The sequence below is a fragment of the Plodia interpunctella genome, chromosome 15 (genome assembly GCF_027563975.2).
Source record: "Plodia interpunctella isolate USDA-ARS_2022_Savannah chromosome 15, ilPloInte3.2, whole genome shotgun sequence".
NCBI lineage: Eukaryota > Metazoa > Arthropoda > Insecta > Lepidoptera > Pyralidae > Plodia > Plodia interpunctella.
In genome coordinates this window covers 2,762,587-2,783,532 of record NC_071308.1, presented here as the reverse complement: position 1 = coordinate 2,783,532, position 20,946 = coordinate 2,762,587, and the positions used below count along the sequence as shown (strand labels likewise).

Here is a 20,946-nt window from a genome sequence, read left to right as displayed (position 1 = left end):
CGTAAATACTGATGTAAACACAAACAGGGGATTTCCCAGATAATTTTCGCGTTTAATATCCATCCATTGAATTATTATCTCGATCCCTAAGGGTTTATTGCCTACTAATTTCCTCGTACATATTGCATAGATGCTTTAAGTACTATTTGAGTTTAATCGTGGTTTAATCGTAGGCAAACGTTCGTGACATGAGTAAGTATAAACGCCCGGAGTTAGCACGATTTATTGCCATAACATAAAATGAATTATAAATCCTACTATGTTGTTTATCACAAAAATGGCGTAGGACTTTGCGTTTTTCTGCGCAGGTTAAAGTCAACGTCAAAGTAGACAACTGCAACGCACCACAAAATTTGGATAAAATTCTTCTTCTTCTTAAATTGTTACTAGCTAATGTCCGCTCTAAACTGTCGCCAAAGAGTTTGCAAAACTTTGGCCTATTCGGTATACATGGCTGGTTTTTCATTGCGGTAAAAAAAAGCACTTATGCTAACTACGCAATGTTCACGCATTCACGTCAACATGTGTCTGAGTTCGACGACATTGTGGAGCCGGCATAAGATATTCTAAAATGCTGCACCTTCCTGCTTAATAGATTAAGAGTAAAATTACATACAGACAACAATACTCGACCATATTTTTAAAACACAAATTGAATTCGATTAGATCCTTCAAATTGCTTGAAACATTTCATGATATACATACATTCTCCATTAAGCTACTCTATCTACATACTATACTGATATTAAAAAGAGTGATATCAAAAATTTTATATAATGTGGAGGTGATCTTTAAAACCACTCAACGGATTACCAAAATTATTTCACCAATATGAAACTACATTATTCTTGAGTAACATTTTTTTAAACCGATACGTATACTTAAAGTTGATTGGTGCACCAATCAATTTTAACATAAACTTTAAAATGATTACTTTGCGTTGTCCTGCACAGGTTAAAGTTAACGTCAAAGTTGACTGGTGCAACGTACTCTGGAAGCAAAGCACGGGGAAGCGTCTAATCTTGTATATTTTGAAACACTGTAGCGGTTCTATACTCACGTGTGACCATTGAGGTATTCAGAATGCTATCATATTCACACATGATGCGTCACAAATTGTCGACTTGGTCGCTCGTGCGACCATTACTGCGACGCCATTACTGGTAATTACCTTATCTAAAATATGCCTCCTGAATGAAACGTTATAATGTTTATACGAATATATCCAAGAATCGATCGTCAATAAATTTCATTAATCTGAAATTATTAGCGTGTAAAAGCAGATATGTGTGCCTCATATCGTCTACTAGGAGCCTGAACCGGCATAACTTTCGTTTTGCTTAAGTTAAACCGTGATAAATTATAAACTTAAACGAATCACACACAAAAATCCATTCCGTTGCTGTAGTTGTTATGTAGGTACTAAATTTGATAAATATAACATTTTCAAAACCGGTTCCAAAAAAATCGATTACTAGCACCCGCCCCAGCTTCGCTCGGATAAAACCATAATAAATTATACAACTAAACCTTCCTCAGGAATCACACTATCTATTAAAAAACCCGCATCAAAATCAGTTGCGTAGTTTTAAAGATATAAGCATACATAGTTATAAAATGTGGGAAACGACTGTTTTATACATTATATTATTATAAAAAATATTTTTCAGTTTTAGATTCTTGGAATAGTAAAAAAAACTGAGTAATTTTAAATTGAAAAAGCATTGGTGTGATCGGAATCAATATTTAGTTAACCCAATTATTAGTTTAGCAATTTGGATTACTCCGTCAATCACTTCCAACGATAGCACTCTTCCAGTGAGCCAGATAGGACACTCATGTTTTGGCAGAGATCCAGATCAAGAAGAATATTCTGGATCCTGATTTTAGGTTACTTATATTTATTAACACGCAGCGGGAGCAGTTATCGACTGTTACTAGTCTTTCGCGCAAGAGTACCAGATTCTTGGTGGAAGTGAGATTTTCAATAGTCATAACCCTATTTAATTGATGATTGGATTGATCCTTCTCTCAATCACCGGAGCGTTCACCTGAGCGGTTTTCCCGGTTTCTTCCCAACTGTCGGAGCCCAGGCTCCACTATCCTACATTTTCGTCTCTAATTCGCACGCTCTTTGATACTTTATTGATCCTTATTAATCACTTTAAAAAAGTGTCCCATGAATTGTTCGATATTTACTCACGCGGCTTTCCCAAATACATTTCACGTGGCGCACGTTTAGACGACGAAACCAGGAATGTACGCGGAATTTTAATTTCTAAATGTCAGATTCGAAATAGTTTGCATTCGTCTCCCAGTCCAGGGCCCGGAATTTAGGCCCTGGCAAACATTTTGATCATAATATTCAAAGCATAATTAACATATTTTTATTCATTTATAACTTTCGAACACTGTTTAATCGCCTTAAGGTTGTTTACGTCGGTAGATCAAAATATTAATATCAGATATCGATCGATCAGATTGGTGTGAATTAAATTTAGTGTTAATTTTTAGGCCGTTCATAATGCGCACTACAGTGGATCCACGCCTGCGGCACTATCCCTACTGTATCTTCATGTGTGTGCCTAATACTTACCTAATACTTGCCTATCTCTAAACCTGAACATTAATACCAATAATTTGCCTTTCCCAATTGGATCCAATCATTGGAATTCAGCAAAAGGTGCCACCTGCCTTCGAAACAGATCTCTTAATTGGAGGAATATAATCTGATATCGATTGAGGTCCGACATTCTTTGAGGACATTTCAAAGGAATTAATGAAAGGCACTGTGAAAATTTAGAATGTTCATTATTTTTTGTTGTCTTTGTTACTTTTGTGGCTTTCTTTCTATTCATTTTATTGCGTACTTAAAACGTTCTGTGATAAGCATTCACATAATATTATACTGATTTTAAGGATTTGTTTCACTGCTGGCTTGCAAAGTACTTAGATATAAAACATTTATTTACTAGTACTGCATATTATATCAGGTAAAGGCGACACAGTATTAAGGCTGGGATGCATCGTCAACTTTGACGCCAACTTTAACTTGCGCAGAAAAACCATTTGTCTAAAGTTCTAAACGTCAGAGACGCGCGGCGCGCCGCTTAAAATCAACATCAAATTTGACAGTGCAACCTAATTCACACAAAACGCAATGTCATAAAATTAATATATTAAACCCTGGAAATACCTCTAAAAGAGAAGTAGACAGATTGGGAAGAATATATAATTTAAGAAAATACTCTAAATGTTCAAAATGTACCAGTAAAGTAGACCGATCATTCCGGAGGGAAATTTGAAGCAAAAATCACTTCACTACGTTACAAAAAACAAAGTCGCTTCCCGCTATCTGTCTATCCTTACATATGCTTAAATATCTTTAAAACTATACGCAACAGATTTTGATGCGAGTTTTTTCAATTGATACAGTGTTTCAAGAGGTAGGTTTAGGTGATTTTACCGGAGCGAAACCGGGACGGGCCGCTAGTTGAATCGAATGAAATTTGATAATTTCGTTCGCAATTGGCGTTATCTCGACCTCCTTTAGTGTCCAATAAGATTCGAGTTATTGCCTCTTCGCAATCTCCCTTTTTTAATCCGGGCGAATATTGACAATCCGCGGAAGTGAATTTGTCAGCGACTGATTAAGAATCAACTGGCCAAGATCGAGTCGGGTAAAATGAGTCTACATATAAGTATATAAGTACAACAGTGTATTTACACTGTTCTGTTCCTGTGTTTTATATTTAAAAAACTTACAAATTGGAATCTAAGTAAAAAAACTATTAATCTATTTCTATAATTGGAAATGAAATGGCATAAGTATTAATTTTTTCACTTTAGTTTTTCGGATATTATTGTATTTACATAGGCACAGGGTAACGTAACATGACATATTAAAATCATATGAATTGGTTTTAACTATGGAAAGACAGATTACGTTAAGGGGTTTGTCGTGTGCCACCCTGAAACGTGGAGTTTAATCCATTCTAATCTTCGACATTTATTTATTTTATTTATTGACAAACAAAACAGTTTAACAACATAACATGTTAGGCATGGGTACGATAGCTGGTTGAAAAACCAAGAATGAAGTGCGCACAGCATGATATTTACATTACATTATTTAAATACATTTTCTTACTTTATTTTGAAATTGATAATATTTTTTCATGAATTCTTTAGAAAACAGCGTAACTGTAATATACGTAAATTCCACAATCCACACCGTAGACCCACCAGTGGGTGGTCTGAATCCTGCTGGTCACTGGTCACAAGCATAGCAGTGGGTGGGAGTGCTGATATTCGAGATGAAGTTTCTGCACCATACTAATATATTGGCAAAGTTTCTAAAAGCATGTTAGAAATGTACAATATTAAAACTCCTCCGCCGCGCCGAACAGATTTTCATAAATTGACTTGCACCGTACGTTTCCTCAATATCGATGGGGCAAAGTTGGAAAATTTACATTAAAAGTTTGCCAGCGGTCAGCGAACTGAAAACTTTTTGCATTACAGTAGGTAAGTACCTATTGGTTTCAGCATTTATCTCAGCAGACGTAAAATGGCAACGCTATGTAGAATGGCCAATTTGATATAATTAAAAAATTATATACGAAAATATTTGATTTGCTCATTGGATCGAAGCTTCGTTCTAGTTTGAATATGTTCCAGCAATAAATACTATAAAATTTAAACTAAATAGGACTCTGAGTATTGTGTTTTATGACCTGCTTTATTTAAAAGTAGCTTTATTTAACAATCCAGAAACATAATTTAATTAAATTGTTGCATAATAAAACATAACATTTTACTCATAAAATCTAAAGAAATGAGAGATACTGAAAGTGTTGCTTTTGTTTAAAAAAAGTAGTTTTCATAAATGGCTGCTGCGGTGAAGTTTGTTGCGCCGCTACTTCGTCACCTGGGCTTTGGAAGTCGACAGTAGCCTTTTAAAATTCATTTTCGACATCAATATATGATATCATCCAAGTTGAATAAATATTTTTTACTTTGACTTTGAAAATCTTTTAAAAAATATCGTCGACTAAATCGTCTCGTCTACTTCTATTTTTAGTTTAGATAGAAACCCCTACGATTGTGGCTATAGATGGAACGATGAGAATAGTTCTCATGACGTAGTGCATAATATCAATATTGAATGCATTGTGCACCACACACCGCCGGACAAGTTGGCGAACAGTTCACTTGCTAATGAACGGCTTTGAATAAGTTATGGTCAAACTTTCTGGAACATAGTATCTAACTACGAAGACTTTGAGCGCTATTAGGTACATTACAAGTCAGACATACAAGCTATTTTGAAAAAAGAAAACGCTTATAATTAGGATTCCGTCTTCAAAACGTAAAACATTTAAGATCACTTCGTTGTCTATCTGTCCCAGCTATAAGATTCTTTTTCTCAGGAACTCGAAAGAAAGTGTCGAGTAGTCTAGGTACCTACGATCTTTTTTGATTAAAAATGCTAAATTTATAATTATTATTTTAATAAAGTCGCATATTTTGCGTAACCATTAGGTTTTTCTCGTTATACTTGTATCATGAAATTCGGCATGATGATTCATTTAGATACGAGTCTACTGGAAGAGATTTCATTTGAAATAAGTAGCACCCGTATACTAATTCTAAGTATAATGTATTCTAAGTGTATTATAAGTTTCTTGTGGAAATAAATTGATAAATAAATAAATATATAAGAACAAAGTGACTGGCACTTTCTTGCCGAATCATGAACCGAAAATCGAAAATAATACATAACACAAGAAGCTAATTTTACGGAATACTCGATACGCGAATCCGTCTCGTAATTGACTGGGCTTTTTATTTTGCCAAGAAAAAATAGGTTTAGTGGTTGTTATGTCTGTTAATTTGTTCCCAACCCAACAAAACAGTCAGTTTTTCTAACAGAATAATATTTAACACAATATAATCTAATATAAGTATACCTAAGATGAAACTGAAGGGATTCGATTCTAATCCCTTCTTGTGATTAGATCAAAGTTAAATTCGTTATAATTTTACATATTACCTACTACTAGGAACCGACCCTATTGTAACCAATCATACAAATCAAGTTAACAACCTGTAACTCGGGAAATCCCTCTGAAACTATATCTGCTAATATTTCCCGAACCAATTGCCTGTATTATTGTACCTACCTTTTGTAAGTTCAGTGAGCCTAGCAAACTAGTAAAAAAATGTATAACGTTGAATAAATCTGAATGCCGCCTAATTTGAGTGAGTTGCGCCGTCAACTTTGACGTAGATTTTAACATTTAGACAAAATGGCGTAGGTAATTTGAGTATTTTTTGCACGTTAAAATTATTATCAAAGTTGACGATGCAACCCACCCAGACAAGTATATTGGAAAGTTTAAGTTTCAATATGACATATTACGCAAAGCTCAGCGCAGATGGCGCTACTGGTACAACTAAGGTGCACAAACATTGCCAATGGAGGCAAAAAGCGCCAATTTTCAATATTGTTGCAGATTTACGACCAAAAATACCTTCTACGCAATCGTGGTGCAAGTTTAAAGGAAAAAGGAAAGATTTAGTGGATTATCCTGAAAATAATAACACTATTCTAGGTTATGTTCTGCATTATTTGGTCAACAGAACTGTGGTCATAAACTGATATAAACTTGATTTTGACTGAAGTGTTCCGAGCTTTTTTCGACCGTTTAATGGCTCGAAAATTTTGCGCGAGGCGTGTCCAATAGTTTTCGAAGTTTTTTATCTTATGGAAAACGATTTTTTCCCAATATTTCGGCACCCGAATATGCTACATTATTGTATATTTTCACAATCGAATGCTTAGGTACATAATGCAAGGATTAATAAAGTACTCTAAAATCAAAAATAAACGTTTTAATCTACATAGCAAAAGGTGGCTAAGCTTTTGTGTACCTAACATACAGTGCTGTACTCTGGCGGGATAAATGTGCAGTAATACTCCCTATTGCTAATACATTGAGTAGGTACCTACCTAATCTGACGAAAGTATCTGTCCGTATCCCATACGCTAGTCTAAAATAAATTAAGTATATAGATAAACATTACTAATAGAAAATCGTTACGTTGCAGCGCGTCAATCTGTCAGGATCACGATAGCCAAATTTTAATTTTCTCTTCTGGCAACACGTGTTCGCAATTAAAGGGACCCCCCAGAGCTCAAACGCGGATGAAAATTAATGAGATCCATGACGAGATTTTGTTAGAACGGATCTTGCCGATGCTTGTCCATCATAATAATTAATACTTTTCGACAATGTGTTGGTACTGTACTGCTTTACTTCACTGTGCAAGCTTTTATTTAACATGCAATGTAAAAAGTCTCGGGTGAAATCTTGCATTCAATTCAAAGCAGATATCTTCAACCGATTGAGCCGAAATTTTGTACACACTTTTAATTTGGATGACAATACATTATTATGAAAAGCATGGTGTACCCAGGAACGGCTCCAGACGAACTCCTTAACGTTTTAGTGCAAGGACATGATTTGTTTTCACACATTGAATGCAAATAATTTATTTTTTTAATAACAGGGTAAGTAAGGTTTGCAGATAAGAGTCTTATCAGAAAAAATGTGGTAGAATCTAATTGCACCTGCGATTCAGTTTTAGATAAATAGATTTAGGTAATAAACTGGAACAGTTAAACCACATTTTATTTTAATCTTCCATGTATACTCTAATTAGATAACATTTGCCCGCTGCTTCGCCCGCGTGTTTTTCCCACGGGAACTGAATATTTTTTGGGAATTCCACTCTGTGTTATTCCAGGTTATATTCTACCCGCGTACCAAATTCATAACAATCCGTCCAGTAGATTTCGCGTAAAATAGTGACAAACATACATATCTACATACACCCATATATCCTGTCAAACTTTCGCATTTATAATATTAGCAGGAAGTTCGTGAAGTTACTCCCTTTTTATCCGCATAAAATGCGACTTAAACACCATTTTCATAGTTTTCCCTGGAGCGAGCTGAGAATCCTAAGAGAAGATTATTCGCGGCAGGAATCAACTTATTTCCATAATCCGCCATTACCACGCAATTGTTCTCAATTTTAAAGCTACCTTAGAAAGGTTTTTTGCAATGAATTACAGTGGTTTATCACCTTCTTTTCCTGAGGTATAAATCAATCCCATATCCAATCACGTATTCGTATGAAAGAGTAACAAACATACATACGTCCTCCCAAACTTTGGCATTTCCATTATTAGTAGGAATTACGATAGTGTAAGTAATGCATTCCTAGCAATGTAACAGTTCATCATAGATCAACATTCCGAAGTCAATCCAAAGTGTTAGATACATTCCGGGCCACCGAGCGTATAAATACTAATCACTGAAGCAAAGCATTTCGAATTATGGTATAATTTGATACAGCTATCAATAATCATGTTCTTGAATCAGTTACTATAGCGTCCATATTCCTACCACTGGTGGTATGATATAACGCGCGTTATGGTATGTAAATCAATTTCCAATGTCTAATAGAGATTCATGAATGACATTAATTTATATTAGGCCAATACCAAGCAGTGGGTCACGGAGGGCTATATATACTTTGATAGGTACGTACGGTAACTGCCAGAATCAATACCTATAAAGACCATTTACTGCTTTCGAAATTGCCTCTAACTAGAAGTTTTAAGGCTCCACAAAGGAGTCACAGTAAAAAAGCTAAATCTTAGACACGGTACTCTAGATGTCGTTTTTTATTTAAATAGTTATTTGTAAAGTGCAATAATCACCTCGGATACACCAAAGGTATAACCATATAGAGTGGTCCTGTTCTAGGGCGGAACCACAGGCCATATTTAGATTTATTACGTTATTTAAAATGTAGATATTATAGACTAGTCTTTTTAAAATATACCTACCAGAAACAGTATTCACTATGCGTACATTTTCAGCAGTAGGTATTAGTTACTTCCTACAACCAGTCACTTTTCTCACCATTCTCCATAGTAAATACCTACGTCCCAGGTAGTTGAAAATCTCAAAAACAATTTTGCTACATAGGTACTAGGTAATGTACCTACCTGGTAAATACATAAATGACATCTAGTAGCCCCAATGTCTGCTGTGCCCTTGCAGGGCGTCATCTGTGTACCTACTCTATTTCTATGTGACAACGTGTGACTTGCAATAAATGATAAGACGCTAAGCATCTAATCGATTAAAGTAATAATAATCGATACCTTATATTACGCTGCCTGAAATCTATTTATTACATGCAAGTGACGACGTCAGTAATTAGTAGATACGCTTATAGTATGTACCGTATTGTTAGACCTGCACTGCATTAATTAAACAATAGGGTCACGCACATTTGGCGCGAAAGCATAATCAATTGCCCGCTCAAGCGCGCCGTAATATCAATACTTAATGATCACGAAGTATTTGACTTAATCTATACTATTATTAATAGGAAAACATCGTGAGGAAACCTGCACACTGGTTGATGTTAAACTTGTGTGTGAAATGGAGAAGGCAACGGCAAACCACTCAATTAATAGTACCAAAAAAGTTGTTGTGTGTTTCATTCCACGACCCTCGGCCATGAGGAAGATGACTATGAAGAGAGATACTATTATACTTTATAAAGAGGTAACCGTTTGTGAGTTGGTATGTTTGAGGCAGGTAATCTCCGAAATCACCGAACCAATTTCAAACATTGTTTCACCATTAGAAAGACATCCAAAATTGCTATACGAGTAAGTTATATTTTATCTAAAAATTCCCAAATAAGCGAAGCCCCGGGCAACATCTTATCATATATATTACAAATTAGCTGTTTCCTGTAGCTTCGCCCGCGGCAAAGTTTATCTGGTGCGTTTGACATATAAACTTTCTCACCCCCATTTCTGTTGTCTGGGGGTAGCAATTTGAAAATAAAAATTGTTTTATATTTGAACTAGGTTAGGTATAGCTATACCTTCTATAACATAGGTTCCAAATTTTATCAAAATTGGTTTAACTGTAAAAATAAAGTCTGTCACCCTTCTACGGCTAAACCGTTAATTCTACCTAGACAGTCATAATAAAAGTTATAACATATACATGGGTACTGGGGTATTATTTAATCTGTGACATGGGGGATACGATGTGGTTTACTGCCCTACTATCTGTACGCACATCTGGGTGTCATAAGTCATAATCGTGTCTAAATAATAGTTCTCATTGTGTGGTAATAAGACCTCTATTATAAAACATTAGACTTAAGTTTGCAGAACCTACCCTTTGTTGCCCGTGGTTCGATCGCAGAGTCCTACTCCTACACTCTGTAGGAAACCACATGTAAAGGTCCAATCGACATCGACACTACCTCTATACAGATACATTTAGTGTTTTTGAAATAAAACAACGTATTCATTAATCCTCTTTATTTTATAAGTAACCCTAAGTACCCTAATTAAAACACATCTTTCCACTCAAAGGCCAGTCAATTTTCCATATACCTATCTAAGTATATACCTTATTAAATAAAATTAAAATTAAAGAATGTAAAATGCCATAGAATCTTATATTTGTAACTTACATCTAAACTAAAAAATATAACATAAGCTAAATTAATATAAGGGAATAAATCATAGTTCAGTATTTAGAAGACTTTTCGGCCAATCTGCAAAGTAAACAATAAAATCTCTGAACTAATTCGCAAAAAATATGCAATTTAGTACTTCACATATTTTTTTTTCATATGCCCTCAACCTATAGCTTAAAAGCTACATAACGAACCTTGGGTATGCATAAAGTACTCTTTTGAGCAATCTAAATCGAAAATAACTACTTTTGATTTGGCTATATATATATATATATATATATATATATATATATATATATATATATATATATATATATATATATATATATATATATATATATATATATATATATATATTATTGTCTTGGCAATACGAAATATTAATAGCCAATACTATACTCTCCAATGTTCAATAGATTAATTTAGTTTTTAAGCACAAATTTAAGTGTTTTATTTTTGTGTTGCGTATTAATTAGGATGTAATATTACGCACTCGGTCCACATTTTGTGGCCAAATCAAAAGTAGTTATTTTCGATTTAGATTGCTCAAAAGAGTACTTTATGCATACCCAAGGTTCGTTATGTAGCTTTTAAGCTATATATATATATATATATATATATATATATATATATATATATATATAACAATAATCAAAAATTATGTCAGTATAAGTAGTATTTATGATTGGTAAATTAAATGCTTATATAACACTATACATATAATTACGATTAAAGGCCTCATAAAAATATATTAATAAGAAAATGCTGCCACATTTTAGACCAGTATCGAATACAAAGGTCTTATATTATTATATTTTATCTTAATAAATCTAAAATCAGCTGAAATTAGTGGATAGCTCAATATACACAGTACATTGACGAATAAAAGTACCTGTTAAATTGAAATTCCTGAATAATCATTAAACTTTTGAACCCACGCTGGCACTTAACATTACTCAAAGTAGCAACTAGGCTAATCCAATCTAAGCCACAATTAAAACCTTTGACACAAAAGGATGCATAATCGCGAGGGAGGCTTTAAAAGTAGCGAAGTAACTTCGCGCTTAGTTCTTAAATTAATGAATGTTCCGACATTATGTCAACGGGTGGTAAAAAGGAGAGATAAATTAACGAACACTTTTGTTCTTGACAGTCAAAGCCGACAGTGCCGCTATTAATGGACTCTCATTAAAATTACAACAAAACTTCATGAATTATCCACGATTTTTACATCTCAAAGCGTTCCGATTGTATCTTAGGAGTTTTAACGAGAGTTACGTATTCAAGGGCTTTTAACGCCTCCGCGAGGATATTGTGACAGATATTTTAATACCATTTCTTTTGGCACCTTTATTAAATATCATAATATAAAGTATTAAAATATCGTATAAGATATTTTTTCGTCACATGTTATTGCTCTGAAAACTTTTTAATATATTGATTTATGCTAAATTAAACTCGTATGTAACTTACGAATACTTCTATAAGAATATTTTGTAATAAAGCTGTGAACATATTTATATATTTTTTATCTAAATAACTATATCATCAATAATCAAATGATTTATTTCGTCGATCACTTCATCGCATGAGCAGGATTCGTTTTTACTCTGTAGCTATTATTCTATGTAAACATTTAGCATAAAAGTCAAAAACTCATCTTACTCTAAATTAATAATATATCAATCATCATCATCGTATGGCTTGTATTTTCTGCGAATATTTAATTAATTTTATTTAATTAATTTATAAATACTCACATACTGTAAGTAGTACATTAAAATTTTAAAAGTAAATGGCGTGTATTAATAGTAAATGTCATTTTTTGAGAAATAATGTCAATTTATTTAAATATAATTTATTTGAAGTGATTATTATATCATGGTTATAAATTAAAAATACTGTCATTCGCAAAGCGTTTTAATTTTTATCGGATAAAAACTTTGTTTTATTTTTCGTTTTCTATGTTTTTGGGATTATTATGCTTGAATGAAAGTGGTCTAAACTAGGTACAGATTAATATAAATAAATAACATTATTAATTTCTTGACATATTATAAGTAGGTACAACCTAATTTAATGACTTATAATTTAATGACACATGAAATTAAGATAATGACATGAATAAATACTTAATTAATGAATTTTAAATGTGGACTATAATCTAAATTGTGTGCTATATATCATTTTGTGAATGAGAAATAAATGGCTTTATTATTATTATTATATTTTACATATTAAACTGTGATCCTAAACACAATTGAATTTTTATATTCAATAGTATTTTAGTTTTTAGCCCATTTTCAACTACGCCCGCGGTGTCCTATAATATTTGACCTCAGGTCATTAATTTCTGTCCCAAATTTCATTCATCAAAAACAGCCCAGCAGTTTGGCCGTGAAAGTCGAACAGAGACTTCCGCATTTATTATAATAGTGTGGATAACAAAAATATAAATAATATAGTATATTATATTATTGGAAATAATTTAACTCTTACACATTTTTGAAAACTATAGCTATAGACACTTACTTTAAAAATCTTAACCTAAAATATAAATAAAACATTTTCTAAATGTACTTTATCAACCAACGTGCCATCATGATCTACATTTTTTCAAATATTGGATATAAATGAAAAAATATATACAATAATAATATATTAATAAGTTTAAATAAAAACAAACAGACATTTAATCATGGCTTCTCACACTGCATTAAGTCACCTTTCAAACAAAACAGAATAGATCAATATCATAGATATAATGCGCATAAACACAAACATAATGACACCCTCCTTTTGCGTGTGGTGTTTTAAAATATACTCGCAAATACGCTCTGAATATTAAATCTTATTTATTTACGCTATAAGAATGTATTCATCTGTAAGACCTTATTTATCGCATATACTGTAAATGAATGAATATTTTTACTAATACTTTTTTTTAAATAGTTTTAAAATTAAATACATTAAATATAAAGGTGTTGAATTTTTTCAACGTCCAGCAGTGGGCAAATGCGGCTAATGGTGAAATATGAAAATCTAAAATACTCTTTGTGATAAAGGTCCTAGCAACTTCTACTAAACCGCTCCCAGCTGGCAAGATGATGTTCATTGAAATGTGAGCTTTAAAGCGTCCACGGTAAGACATAATGTTCATTGACAAGAAATTAGCGGGTTGCGTCTTGTAGATGCAAAGTATATCTACAGAGTACGTTTTAGCTTAGAACTGCTAAAGCTTTAGCAGTGCGGTATAAGTGTGCTATATGACCATTATGCGACTATTAAGAAATTAAAGATACCCAAGAAGTATGATCTTATGATCTGACTTAATTTTAAATGCCAACTTATGTCTAATAGCTTAGCTATACTTAAGTAAACATTAACAGATACTCACATCCCGTTGATTCGTCTTTTCCAAGTCGGAATTTCTCTTTGCCAACATCTCTAAAACATATAAACACATTGAAATACACTCACACATATGTTCGAATCCTACTCGCGCTCCATGAGTTTGTATACCAATGCGACTCATGTATTCATATTCATCAACCACCACCTGCTTCCAGTGTGAAGGAAAACATCGTGAGGAAACCCGCACATTGGTTGATTTATTAACTTGTGTCTGAAATAAAGAAAGTAATGGGAAACCGCTACATTAACAGTGCCAAGAAAGTTGTTGTGTGCGTTTCATTCCACGTACTGAATGACCACGACCCTCAGCCATGAGGAAAATATATATGAAGATGTATGTGTGTGCGTGTGTGCGCGCGTTTGTGTGGATGTGGGTGTGTGGGTGTGCGAGTGCGCGCGTGTGTTTGTGTGTGTGTGTGTGTTCACAATAAGTATACTCTATTCTATTATAAAACAGAAATTTTATTCATGTTTAATGTCTCATTAAACATTCACGAGTAATAAGTAGCCTAATTGTAGCCTAATTGCTGTGGCTACTTATTACTCATGAATGTTTAATGAATGGACAGTCAGCGTAAAAAAAATAACCTTAAAATTTGGAACATTCCGCTGTCAATTTTAGAACCTGCCGCCTGCCTGACGTCCACTCTTCCTGTGAATGCAATTGTTGCCAGCTGCCAGGGCTATGTATCCCTTAGCCGACTCGTACACTAGTATATTGAGTGGCGATATCCTAGGGCAAACCACAGGGATAGATTGCTATTAACTATAAAAAATAAAATAAAAAAAAACTATAAAATACAAATGTTTAACTCACCTCTCGATATTTAACTTAGCTTTTCATACAATTCGAGCTTGAATAACGCAGCCATCCACACACATATTGTTAAAACGCTCTGCGGTATTATACGTTAAGGGAATTATACTTACAGTAAAAAAATATATTACATTCAAAATTCATAAACATAAGATAAACAAAAAATGATCAAATTTTATCACAAATCACTAAAAGTGTTGTGTGATAAAATTTGAAACTACTGAAGCTATGTTTATTTATTTATAGCATTACTAGCAGCCCGTCCCGGCTTCGTTCGGTTAAAGTCATAATAAATTAAACCTTCCTCAAGAATCACGCTATACTCGTATATTGGTGAAAACCGCATGAAAATCCGTGCGATAGTTTTTGAATATATCGCGAACAGACAAGAGAGACAAACACGGCAGAGGACTTAGTTTTATAATATGTAAGGTATTTACGTAGACGTGGTTATTTTTTGTAATAACTGGCGGCCCTGGTCCCGGCGTCGCCTGGGTAAAGCCATAATAAAAAAGTAGTATCTTAATCTTGAACGTTTCGTCTGTCATTACAACATTTTATGGATATAGGATAATATGCATAAGACAACATTATTATCTAAATTGTACGATCGCGGTATTTCACCGCCTATCCAGTTCTAAACACAAAGGATACGGAAGCACGTGTGCGCATGCGCGGCATGCGCGAAGGCCGCAGTGGCGCAGCCGCGCGCCGCCAGCTGCAGCGACAGCAGCGGCCCGCACTGCGACAGCTTCTCGCTCAGCACACCAAACGTTGTCGTCGGCGGTAACTTATATTATATACATTTTTTTTTATATAAATAAATAAAATCAATTTGTTGCAGGTGGGTGGTTCGCAGAGCGTTTCGACCGCTGCGGCTGTGCGGTCATTTCAATCCAATCAATTTTCTTGAGGAAGGAATCATTTCCAAAATCATATTAGTTACATGTTTATTCATAAAATTTACATTACTACAGTACAGAGTAATTAATATAAAGTCATATAGTAAAACTCATTCTTGTTTTTGTTAAAATTTTAAAAATTGTATTGAACGCGCGACGGTAGCAGTCGAAACGCTCTGCGAACCACTCAGGTAACGAACACCCATAAAATTATCAAAATATACAAATGTCAGTCACTTGAGTGAGATTAAAATTAATATAAAATTAATTACAATAAAATAAGTGTCTACAATTAAAATTGCCTCTCGGCTTTGCGAGTACGAATTTTCACAACAATATTGTGAAAGGCACATACATAAAAAATGATACATACATTTTATTTAAAAAATGGTAAGCCCTTCTGGCATGATAACTGGGACCAACACTGTTTGAATGAGTTTCTTTCGGCATTTCTTCTCAGCAGTGGTCGTTCCGAAATGCTTGTAGCTTTGATAAATATCATTTAATTTAGAATATGACGTGAAAAAGTGCCTGTGAAGACCTAATTTGAATAAATGATTCAATTTTGATTTTTGTTGCATGTCATGGCCAGGAAGATATTGGATCTGGCGCGCACCCGGCGCACCAGTGGCTCTCTTGCGCATGGTTGCGTGGAAGCAGTCTACGTTTTTACTTGACGTGGAAAATTTCAACTCTGAAGACATTCGATAACAGACAGAAAAACAGTGAAATTAGTACAAATAAGATTTTAGAAATTTGTCAACATCATGTCATGTTATAATGCTGACAAAAATACTTACATTTCTAAACTGCACAGTCGTTGGCCCTGTGTTGGGTCTCAATCCGGAACCAGTTGGGCCAGCGGCCATATTTGGACCAGACATAGGAATGTTGGGCCTTATTCCAGGCATTGTAATTGGTGCATTTAGTTTTGGCACATTTGTCATTGGTGCATTTTGCCTTGTTATTGGTCCATTTGGTCTGGCTACATTTGTCATTGGTACATTTGGCCTGAATCCTGGACCAACAGGGTTCAACCTAGGTTGTTGGCCCAAATTGGCCAAATTAGGGCCATTAATTAGAACATTCGGCCGGAATCTTGGACCAGCCATATGATTCGGCATAGGTTGTTGGCCATAAATTGGCGGTACATTAGAACCACTGGTTGGAACATCAGGTCTAAATCCGGGACCTGCCAGAGGATTAGGCCCAAATCTTGGACCAATTGGGCCTGGTGCAGCATTAGGAGCAATCATTGATCTTTGGCCCATAGGTGTTGGATGGGGGTTATTATGTTGACTGGGAATAGTACCCATAGATCCGACGTGACCACCATTAGGCCCCATTGCAGGACTGCTTTGATTCGTTGCAGTACTGAATTTATTCAACGAATATCCTGCTCCCGACCCCATTTCGCTTTTACGATCAATATCACTCAGTGGACTACGAGTTGGGCTCCCAGGGGAATATTTTGGGACAGCTGTTGTCTTAGGCGCATCTTTTAGTTGATAATCCGTGCCATTGTTTGAATCCTTTTCGCTTCTGGAATCATCGCTGTCATCTTCAATATGTCGTATTACAAACTGTTTCGAGAATTGGAATCTATCATAAATTTCATCTCTGGACTTTTTGTCTGTTTCCACGCTTTCAGGGGCCGTCATTTTTTGATTGTCCTGCGGATCGTTTGGATCGTAAAATAGCAAAGGATTTAGTGAATTTGGTTCCATGTTGACAAATCTTTCGTAATGTTTCACAATGTCTCTTAAGGGTTTACCGTAAGCGCCGAATCCAGGGCCGACGGTAGGCAGCGCTTTAGGTAGGATCACATTGTCTAAAGGATATCTCATCATTGTTACAGACAGAGCACGCCCATACAACATTTGCTTGTTTAACATTGATATGGCCTGAAAAATAGGATAAACCGGGTAGGTGACAAGATCAGAAATTTAAAAAAATATGTATGCTGTCTATACACATTGTCTGTATCCTGTACTCTGTATTGTACTAATTACCATTTCCATAAAAGTAATCGTATTGTTGTTATTTAAAATCACTTATAATTATAACCAGGATTTTGGTGTGGAATCATTACTGCGAAAAAATATACTGGACCTTTCAATACACAGGATATAACCTGGAGTAGTACTAAACATTATTTTTTTCTCAAAATATAATCAACTAGCTATCCAAAGATTAATATAATAATAATAATGCGAATACAAAATTTTGCGAATGCAAAAGTCTTATCTATCTACAGTTCATAAGCGCGTTAGGAGCATAGATAGGAGGATACTCTCTGTATTTTCCCTCTTTCTTTCCAAAAATCACGCGCCAATCCAACGGGTTTGCAATGAAATTGGAAAAATACTAGGCTTAACCCATCTCTGGTAAAAGCTAACATAAAGGTTTTTTTAAAAGTTATGAGCCCGACTGTGACCTAAAAAGGTGTAGGTACACACAACATGAGAAACATATGACAAAGTGCTAAGCTAACAATTTTTAATTAAAAAGTATACACGACATGCATATTGGATAACTGCATGTCATGTGACGACCCTGACTGCACTATTTTTTTTTTGTTGATCTATGGTCTGTAAACTGTGTAGACGCGTTCGCACCCGCGAGGCGTCGAACAACTATGTTTCCAGTTGCGTTCGGGGTTGTGATGCCGCGAACCCCGGGGTCAATTCGGCTGTGATTTTATAAACTGCCTGTCGTCAAGCCACCATGGGAATGCTATTGTTGCGTATCAGTTGCCAAGGCTAGTGTCCCTTAGTCGCCTTGTACGACATCCATGATATATGGAGTGGTCCTTTTCTAGGGCGGCACCACACGCCACAATCTAGTATAATTAAATTAGTGGTATTAGTATGAAGAATAAATAGAAGACAAAAACAAACCTGCACAGCTTCCAGTGGATGACTGTACATGACCTTGGCATGTTTCGGTTGAGCATAGATCAAAGAACATACCACCACGTAGCCAGCCAGCTCCAGTACTTCACGCAACTCGGACTTGTCGCATCTGAACTGTAAACATAGAATAGAATTTGAAGAGACAATAAAAAAAAACTAAATGTGAACATCGGGCAAAGGTGAAGTCAGTATCACCCTAAATAGAAATTTACGTACAGCACCGATTTTCAGATGGCATCTTACCATCCAACATGCACTAATAATAAATAATTAAAAACATACATTAAGGGATTTAGTTGACATTACTAAAAAATAACCATTAAGAAAACATCAAAGAGAATTGAACTTTAAAAGTCTATGTACTATATCAGACTAGCACCTTGCTAGGGTCAAATCATAATAAATTATACAGCTAAACTTACAAAACCACGCTATGTAGTGTCGAAAATAGCATGAAAATCCGTGCAGTAGTTTTTGAGTTAAAACACGCGACAGCGGACTTTGCTTTATAATATGTAAGGATTAGGATAGAGCAGAGACATAGGCCTTTTTTTCTATACATACAAAAAACAAAAAAAAAATACCTAGCCAGTGAGGCAAAAATAAAATGCTTGTACTGGAGCTAGATTCTCACGCAATCGAAGTTCACTTCATCAGTTTTCTCCAAGTTTTTCAACCAAATTTTGAGTGAATGCATCCATCAATCAAACTTTTTCGTTTTTTCATATTGCTTAAAACCATCAAAAGAAATTTGAGATAACTGTTGAAGTGACCCTCGATTGTGAAAGAAACGGGCCCCACGTCCATACAAAATTACTCTAACCCATTTACACTTTTGAAAATCATAATGATGAAACTATCTAAGGGTCCTTTAAAACCCTTAAAAATTATACTCACATTCTCAACAGAAACCCAGCTACAGATTGGTGGCTCTATTCCCAAAATTCTCAAGTATTCAGGCTTAAGTCCATAGAGTCCTGATGGGTCATGTTGCCATACACTTTCTGTAGGATTCCTTGAAGTATCGTCATTATTTTTTTCTCTGAAAAATCATATAATAAGTTCAAGTACAATATTTTCAATAATTTTAAACTTAACATAATTCATTTAATAGAACAACTAATCACAGTTACAAAAAATAATAGTTCATCCTGTCAAATTAAAAAGTTACTGTTATAAATATCAAGTAAGAAATATTTTTCATATATAAAATAATGACTTACTTCTTTGTCCTAACTGCAACTTTATCACTTGAACTAGAACTGCTAGTACCTGTAAAAAAATATTTTTTTATAACTTGTTTACAACAGTTAGTATAAAATCATATCTTGTTTTTGGTGCAATAAAGGTTTTAGTTATTTTTATATAACTAGATTTAAGCCATAAACAAAATATAAGCACTATAGTAAGTTTTTTTTTGAAGCAATAAGATTATAATAAATAATATAATAGCTCTGTCTGTCTTATAAATAAATAAGCACCTATTATTCATTTTAAAAATAAATAAGGAGTTTTGGAAACTCCACCCCTAAAAGCTGCCACATATTGAAAGTGTAAATGGAATTTTTTTTGAGTTTATATGAAAGACTACCTACTCTTTATAGTCTTCTATGTAGTTTTTCAAACTTCAAACTCAAACTACTCAAAAGGCAGGTGCCTTTTGAGTAGTTTCTATTAAAGCCAGAGGCAGAGAGGTCTCTGCCTCTGGACCGCCTCCGCTTTCATTGTGTGGTGGCTTTAATAGAGAAAACAGGTAAAAACAAGCTAGTATAGAATATTATTGCTTCAACCACATATCAATAAAGTATCTGACTGAAAAACTGCAATAACTGGAAAATTTGTCTCAGATATACATACTCCTTTGTCTTTTCCTTGAATTATGATAATTGTTCAGCGCTTTTTGATCACGAGCCAAAATTTCGATGTCCTTAACATCCACTTCTTCCTGGTGACTGTTCAGATCTTCTTGATTATGCTCCATAGTACCATTGTTATTACTAACCATAGTTCCCCGGTTCAGCTTTTTATTGTTCAGGGTTTTTTGCTCTAAATCTTCATTGTCCGTACTATAAATTGTTTCTTGATAATTGTTCAGAGCTTCTTGATCTTGATCCAAAGCTTCGTCTTTACTATTCATTATTTCCTGATAGTTATTTTTCAGTACCTCTTGGTCACAGTCCAAAGCTTCGTTGTCATTGCTATCCATTGTTATGTATGTTACTATCAGTTAAGTACTTACTGTTTTCAGCGATTCTTGATATGTAATCATAATTATCTTTTTTTTTTTTTCCCGTTGTCCATAATTTTT

General features: G+C 34.4%; 1 protein-coding gene across 1 annotated transcript; it reads right to left on the bottom strand.

Annotated features, from left to right (window-relative positions):
* Nucleotides 1–11,224: 11,224 nt before the first annotated feature.
* Nucleotides 11,225–20,946, bottom strand: LOC128675917 (uncharacterized). Its single transcript, XM_053755680.2, has 8 exons — nucleotides 20,496–20,946; nucleotides 19,862–19,910; nucleotides 19,536–19,680; nucleotides 18,624–18,752; nucleotides 16,524–17,627; nucleotides 15,476–15,611; nucleotides 14,822–14,900; nucleotides 11,225–14,037 (listed from the first exon to the last, which is right to left on the bottom strand). Exons 1-7 carry the CDS (start codon nucleotides 20,842–20,844, stop codon nucleotides 14,845–14,847), a joined length of 1,968 nt encoding a protein of 655 aa, XP_053611655.1. The 5' UTR covers nucleotides 20,845–20,946; the 3' UTR covers nucleotides 11,225–14,037; nucleotides 14,822–14,844.

Coding starts and splice junctions, on each gene's coding strand:
- LOC128675917 (XM_053755680.2), bottom strand. CDS start 20,844: ATGGATAGCAATGACAACGAAGCTTTGGACTGTGACCAAGAGGTACTG. Junction 19,681..19,861: donor GTTGCAGTTAGGACAAAGAA/GTAAGTCATTAT, acceptor ATGATTTTTCAG/AGAAAAAAATAATGACGATA. Junction 15,612..16,523: donor CGACTGTGCAGTTTAGAAAT/GTAAGTATTTTT, acceptor ATATAATATAAG/TTACCGCCGACGACAACGTT.